Source organism: Penaeus vannamei, chromosome 41 (assembly GCF_042767895.1).
Source record: "Penaeus vannamei isolate JL-2024 chromosome 41, ASM4276789v1, whole genome shotgun sequence".
NCBI classification, from domain to species: domain Eukaryota; kingdom Metazoa; phylum Arthropoda; class Malacostraca; order Decapoda; family Penaeidae; genus Penaeus; species Penaeus vannamei.
In genome coordinates, this window is record NC_091589.1 from 23,349,350 (window position 1) to 23,356,740 (window position 7,391).

The 7,391-nt window shown below is 35.8% G+C and overlaps 1 protein-coding gene across 1 annotated transcript in view; it reads left to right on the plus strand.

Moving 5' to 3' along the window:
- The window catches only part of LOC113805877 (protein odr-4 homolog), a 15,258-nt gene extending 9,645 nt beyond the window's left edge, over window positions 1–5,613 (plus strand). Inside the window, exons 4-8 of the mRNA XM_027356938.2 lie at window positions 143–320; window positions 784–1,086; window positions 1,204–1,360; window positions 2,031–2,168; window positions 2,854–5,613. Of these exons, the coding sequence (XP_027212739.1) occupies window positions 143–320; window positions 784–1,086; window positions 1,204–1,360; window positions 2,031–2,168; window positions 2,854–3,029 (952 nt within the window). The 3' untranslated portion in view covers window positions 3,030–5,613. The remainder of the gene's footprint in view (window positions 1–142; window positions 321–783; window positions 1,087–1,203; window positions 1,361–2,030; window positions 2,169–2,853) is intronic.
- The last annotated feature ends 1,778 nt before the right edge of the window (window positions 5,614–7,391 follow it).

Here is a 7,391-nt window from a genome sequence, read left to right on the forward strand (position 1 = left end):
TTAATATTGTATCTATCCTGGGAGACAACAACAAAGAAAGAATGATTTATTTGTGTATTTGTTTATTAGATTTTCCCCCATAGTAACAGAACTTCAGAGGTTATTAGTATGTAGATATAAAACCTTTCAACTCTCCCCTCAGATGTACAGTGAAGACAGTAGATGTATCTCCCACTGCGGTCGGCATTCAGAACAGTGCCGAGCTCAGGTTCCACCGCGGGGGTGTCAAGTGGCAGCAGATCAGCTATTCCTACAACATAAATCTCAACTTCTGGTTGCCAAAGGACAAGTCTCCACAGTCACTTTATAAAATGATACTTGTAAGTTTTCTTTGAAATTTTCCTCCTGTTTTCTTTTTCCTTTTCTTTCATTTTGAGAAATGGGGAAGGTTAAGGAGTGGCTGTGTGTGAGTTAAGGTGCCTTGATCAGAATTGTTGTTATGACTGTCATTATTGATATTAGCACTAATAGTTACAGCAGTCTGGTGTTCTTATCTTATTTGATCTTCTTTCATTGACATCTACTAGTTTTCTTTATTTTGAAGTGATATCCCTCCTCCTCCCCCTAATCTTGCTCTTTCTCTTCTTTCTTTTCCATCTTTTCCTTTTTTCTTTTTCCTCAGCTTTATTTTTCTATTCTCTTTCCTAGTTCCCCCTTCACCTCCAGTTCTCACTTTCCCTCCTCCTTCTTAATTTCCTCCTTCCTCATCCCCCCTTCTTACATTTCCCTACTTCCCCTTCCTCCTTCCTTTATCCCTTCTTTAATTCCTCCTTGCCCACACAGTCCCTGATCAAGCCATGGGCCCAGAGTGTGACCAAGAGCCTAATCCTGATCGACTCGGAGCTCCAAAACAGCTACGATTTTCTGGACCCCTATGCGGAGGAGAAGCAGACCAAGAAGAAGGGGACTGGCAGCAGTGTCAGGGGAGGGATGGCAGACTTGTCTCCCCCTAAAGTCTTCACAGCCGAGATCCTTGACTCGGGGGCACCCTTAGCTGTGGAAGGGCCTGGCTCTGGCCTGGAGGAGAGCTCAGGAAACGTGAGGCTGGCAGGCACGGTAGCTGGCCTGGCCTTCGTGCACTCCAAGGTAGGCTGAATTTGTTGTTGTTTAGAGATAAAGAGAAATAAAATAGAGAAAGAGAGTAAGAAAGAAAGAGAGGGAATGAAACAGAAATATGTATACTTATATGTATATTCCTCTTAGGCCACAGTTGGGGAAGCCAGATCATCTGTGCTTGTTGACCTGGTGCGCTCGGTGGTGGCCCGGTGGGAGATGCACTGCGATTCTCTAGTGGAAGAACCTCCCTCGCACTTGGTGGGCCCAATCATCCATGAACCTCCTCGTCGCGTCTTCCTTGAAGGTCAGTTGAGGCCCTTTCGTCATCCAAGGCTTTAAGGGTGTGGGTAGCATATAAAGGATATCTTTATAGTAAACATTGAGTGGTTTTAGTTTTTGCTGTTTTTAGTCCGATTGTTAAGATTGATCATATGAATGAAAGATAGGAAAATTTTATTATTATTGTTATGGTTATTGTATTTACTATTATTGTTATTATGATGATGATGTTGATGATTAACGTCTTTGGTATTTCTGTTATTAATATTGTTATTTTTTCATTATCAGTCATCTTAGTTTCATTCTTCTAGTTCATGCATTGACAAAAAAAAAAAGTAAAGTTATTAATGTTATTAATGTATTTTATTATGAGATAAGCACATTATTAGGGTATTGTATCCATTGAACCAAGTAACTAAAACTGAATTACTAAGAATTGTTTTAATTATTACATGTATACCTTCATTGTCCTTCTTGTCAGGAACATTCGCATTAATCTCTTGCACTTGGATATTGTGCTAAGCAATGCCTTCATGAATGTACTCATTTTGAAAACATCTTCTCTGGTCAGTGATAGAGTAGAGAAAATATGAGACTGTAGAATTAGATTCCAGATGATTATTAGGTCTATTTCGATGTAATTATCATTTTTACATGTTGCTCTACATTACTTAATCTTGAAACAACTTTTTCAGGAGGTGGCCTTCCTGTCAGTCTCTGCGACTATCTGTTTCCCGGGGACAATACTACAGATGCTTGTCAGTCGGCTAAGGAGTTGCTTGGGCTGACAGTTCGTTCAGAGCATGTAGATGACACGCTAGAAACATTAGCTGGTATGTGTTATTTGGAGGTATTTTCCTTTAATTCTCTCTCTTCTTCTGTCTACCCATTTCTACTTTTTACTTCTTTGTCTTTTTCTCAGTACTGTTTTTCTCTGTATGTGTCTGCTTTTACTCTTTCTCCTTTCTCCCCGTCTCCCTTTTTTCTTTTATCTACTCTATTCCATCCTCCTCTTCCTTCTCCATATCCCTTTTCTTCTCTAATGCATCTCTTGTACTCTTTCTTTTTTGAAGAGATGGTTTGATAAGGTTCCATGGAAGGGATAAGTTCCCTAAGAATTTAAGTATGGTTGTGGATTGAATTCAATCTGAAGAAAGTTTTTATAATTTTGCTTGTATGTGATAATTGCCTTCAGAACCCAAAGGGAGTAGATGTTCCTTGTTTCACAAATTGTGCATGAGACGGCATGACAATTTAGATCAGATTGATGAATTTATAAAATGGGTAGATGAATTCGTAATACCTCCATTTTGTGCTGATTAGTCTATGTTTCAAATTCTTTCAGTGAACTGATATTTTTTCATGACTTGATAGTTGCGTCATCCGGATGATAAGGATTGATATATTTTGTGTATTCCATTAAGTGTTTTGTTTTTATTGAATAAGAATGGTAAATATATATATGTATAAAAACATGTTTTCTCAACTATCTCACTTCCTTTGTATTTTTAATTGAAGATGCCACAGAAGTGATGGACAGCGGAGAAGGAGGCGTAGGAGAGGGCCCACGACTGGGCAGTGACAGGTCCAGTGCGTCATCCACGTGCCCAGTCTCATACATCCTCCTTGCTTCCGGTGTAGCTGCTTTGGGGATTGCATTCTCTTATGTCACGCTCCAGAGCTCAAAAGCGTAGATTTAAGGTTGAATTAGGGTTGTGGACTTAACATGTCTTTTTTTTTTCTTTCTTTTTTTTTCTCTTTCTTTTTTTTTATCCTTTGTGAGTTATTATTCAAGGGACTGTAAGTTGTGGTCATTTATCAGCTTTTTACATGAAGATCACTCTATATAATGGGATTATGTGTCCTTGTATTGTATCAAGAGACATAACTAGGTAGTTTCTCTGATTTGAATGTTTGTTTGTTTGTGTCCTTTTTGTATGTGTGTATTTTGTTTTGAATTTGTTTTGTGTTATAGCAATACAAAAATTATTGTATATTACGAGGAGACCTAATTATCCAGCACGTTTCTAGACATTTTTTAAGTAAATTTTTATTGCCTTTTTAATTTTATTTTTATTATTTAGTTGGTTGCACAAGATGATGTAAATAGATTATGATTTGAATGAAGAGATATATTTGGAAGAATTAAAAAGAAATAATTTATTATTATTAAGGACCATTGGAATGTTTGTGAAGAGAACATCAAAACTGTCAATGATGAAATCAAATACTCAGAAAAAAAGAAAAAGAAAAAAGAGATTTTTTTTTTCTTTTTCCAAAACCAGATCATGTGTACAAAAAGATCATTATATTTAAAAATTGCCAATAGATGTTGGAATCTTCAAATAAACAAGCAAACAAAATATGTGAATTACAACACTATCATGAAATTTTAACTAGGACAAACGGATTCAAGATATATCAGAATTTGGAATAGAGAAACACTTTTTTGCCTGCTTTGTGTGCTTTGCAGCGCTTCAGAGCAGCAAGTCCAGTAGAGGTTAAGGAGACACAATCAGACGTACAAAAAGCGCTTCAGATTCTGCGAAGATCCTGAGTGCTCTGTAAGGGAATGCCTTTTACGAAGATATTTCTTTCTCTCTTTCATCTTTTATCAGTTTTTTTGTTTTTTTTTCTGTCTTCATTGTTTTTCTCTGTCTCTTTCTCTTTTTTTTTTGTTTTCTCTTTTTCACTTTTTTTTTATTTGTCATTTTCTCTCTTTTCTCTCTCTCTTTCATTTTTTTTCTCTTGCTTCTCTTTCTTTTCCTTTCTTTTTCTTCTCTTTCTCTTTCTCATTTCTTTGGAAATGCAATTTACACTACAGATGCCAAGCCATGACAGAATTCAGAGAATGTAATAACGATTTTGAATATTTATGATTTATTTATGTATTTATTAATTTATTTATTCATGTTTTATATTCGTTTTATTTTTCATTTGAATATGCATTTTTTTTTTCTTAGGAAGAGTCAAATTTTGTGAATAAATTTGATGTTTTATGTGTTCTGAATTAATTTTTTAGTAGAGTGCACATCAACCACTTTCTGCGAGGCTGTTGTATGCAATATATAAATGTTCGGAAGGTGTTTTTTAATACTGTTGCCAAGTAGTGCATTCATCAACTAGAATTTACTGGTGTTTGTTGCCGATTGTGCTTCCCCTTCATTCCGTATGGTGAAGTGACCTTTGTTGCCAGTTTGTTTTTTTCTGTTTTTTGTTTTGCCTTTTGCTTATACTATAATCCATTAATGGTATAATAGAATGTACAGGTAAAGGTTTAAGATTTTTTTATATAGTTGTCAGAACTCGGAGGAATGAAGTATATAATTATGATAATAATAATAAAGTAAAGAAAACGTAATTTGTGTTGTATTGACGTAAACTAACCCCACATAATGACCCTTTTTTTATGTAAACATTAATTCTCAAACTTTCGGGGATTTGTTTCCTGAGTTTTCGCTTTGTGATGGAGCTTAATTTTGTCATGTTATTATTATTATTATTTATTTTCCCTTTTTTTGATTCAAGATGTATTCTTTTCTTGTCTTATTTTGAAAGATGTCAATACTTTTCTTTTTAAGATGTAAGATGAAAATGTAAGAGAAGAAAAAAAAATAATGCATTTATGATGACAGTGGCATGTTGTGATTGAGTTAATTTTTGTTAGCATTTTAAGAGACTATCAGAATTTCAAGTTAGTCCATATCTGGTATCTGTATTTTGTCTGAGTACCAGTGGTGTGAATGTGTATATGTTTATGCTTCTATACAAGCGTATGTGTGTGTGAATGTGTGTCTGTTTATATGAAAGTAACAAGAGAATGAATGTGAATGTGGATGTTCATGGGTATAAGAAATTGCACTAAATGTCTGTTTGTGTGTTTACTAGTTATGTGTACGAGTAGGTGTATGTGTAAGAATGTATATGAAGAGTTGTTTAATCTGGAGTATATGTGAATGACAATGCATAATACCTATATGTATATCCATCATTGCAGATTATCATGAATTTTCCCTTTATAATATGTAGAAGGGATTTTTATGAAATGGTATTGGAGAAACTATTCATGATATTGCAAATTTAGGTAGATTAATAAGATAACAATATGTGATAAATCAGAAAGCAATGCACTTTACAATCACAAAAGAATCTATTATAGTTTTCATCCGAAGACTCTATCAATTCTTTCTATAAGTAAAAATGTAGATGTCTTGTTTAATTTTGTACAGAATTAATTATTTCTGTATTGGAGAAAGTTATAAACACTAATGTTGTTAATGCTGCGTTTTTTTATTATCCTGTCATGTATGTTAAAGACAACTTATATCGGCATCATTTGGGAGCAGTGAAAAAAAGGTAGGACCAATGAGAGAGAAAAATGGAAGACTGAAGGGTTGGTTATGGCCACAAATCAATGAAGAACGATTATTACCTTCTGCAGGGGTTTATGACTACTACAACCCCAATCCCTTGTTCGATGTTGTCGTGGGGGGCTTAGGAGATGGAGACTGTGGCCAAATGCAGGGGATGACCCCTACCTTGGACCTCAGCCCTCGCCTGAACCAATTTTGCATGGTCTTCTTTTCCCCTTTCCTTTTCCTTCTCTTCTTCATCCCTTTCTTCTGTTCACATTCTAAAGTGTGAGAGCTGTGCCGAAAGGATGAAAGGCTAGCTTTGTGTCTGTCCTGAATGGCCGTCACACTCCGTTTGCTCTTCCCTCTTCACCCTTTTCACTACAAACCTACAGCACTCTACCTTTGGCATCTAACATATTTTGTCCTAGTCAGTAACTAATTTTATTCTTTTTGCCACATTTTATCATAGTGCTGTATGATCTTTCCTTACCAGAGGGTTATGGCCTTAGATGCTGATGGGACAGAATATTTTAAATAAGTAAATATATTTATAACTACTACTCTTACTACTACTACTTCTTCTCCTCATTCTCCTCCTACTCCTCCTTTTCTCTCTTCTACTCTTCCTCCTTCTTATTTCCCTTATTTTTCTCTTACACATGATAGTATTGGTAGGAAAGTAATTAGCCTAAAATTATAAAAAAAGAGAAGTGAACCAGAGAGAGAGAGAGAGAAGGCTAATGCTTCTCCCTTATAGTGAGAAAATAGGTCCCCAAAATCGAAAAAAATGCAATACAAAAAATCAGGGAATAATGTGAGCAAATATGATTGACAGAATTGCTACAAGATGTTGGCTGGAATTTTTATGATGGACCTAGAACATGTTGACCTTCATTAGATTTAAACTAATTAAGACCTAATGATTACTGCATTAATTAACATGAATACCGCAATTTGCTCTAAAACGTCTGGGAAATGTATCAAAAATGCTAAAAATACCTGCAAGGGAACCCCACCCTGCAAAACGCCTGCTACTGGTCTCAAGCAGTCGTTCTTTAGTACCCTCTTGTTACAGCCACCCCCCCCCCCTCCACACACACACCGTCTGAAATATACTTACGTCGGAAAACAGTCGTATTCCAGTTCCATAAATACTTGCTAATGTTCCTTACTCGATACATGTCATTTTCCTGTCACCTTTCGCCTAATGAAGCCAGTGGTAAACCGAAATGATAGTAATGAGTGATTAATAGCTTTTCGGTGTCTTGTAGGTGAGACGAAACGTAATGAAAAGAACGAAGAATTTGTATTTTATTAGACTCGTACATCTTTATTTTATCAATTTCTGTTGGACAGCGCCCTAAAATACCCCTTTCCCGGAAAAGAAATGCTAGGTACACCTCAGATAGGGATTTTGTTGCCCCTACATTAGAAGGGTGTTCGCGAAACCTTGCCAAAAAGTTCCTGTTTCGTTGGCACAACGTTCATTTCCTCGCCAAAACGTTCATTTCCTTTCCCAAAAGTTCATTTCCTTGCCAAAAAAGTTCATTTCCTTGCCCAAAAGTTCGTTTCCTTGCCCAAAAGTTGATTTCCTTGCCAAAAAAGTTAATTTCCTTGCCCAAAGGATTTTTTCCTTGCCCAAAAGATTTTTCCCTTACCAAAAGTTCTTGTCTCCTTGCCCAAAAATTCATTTTCTTGCCC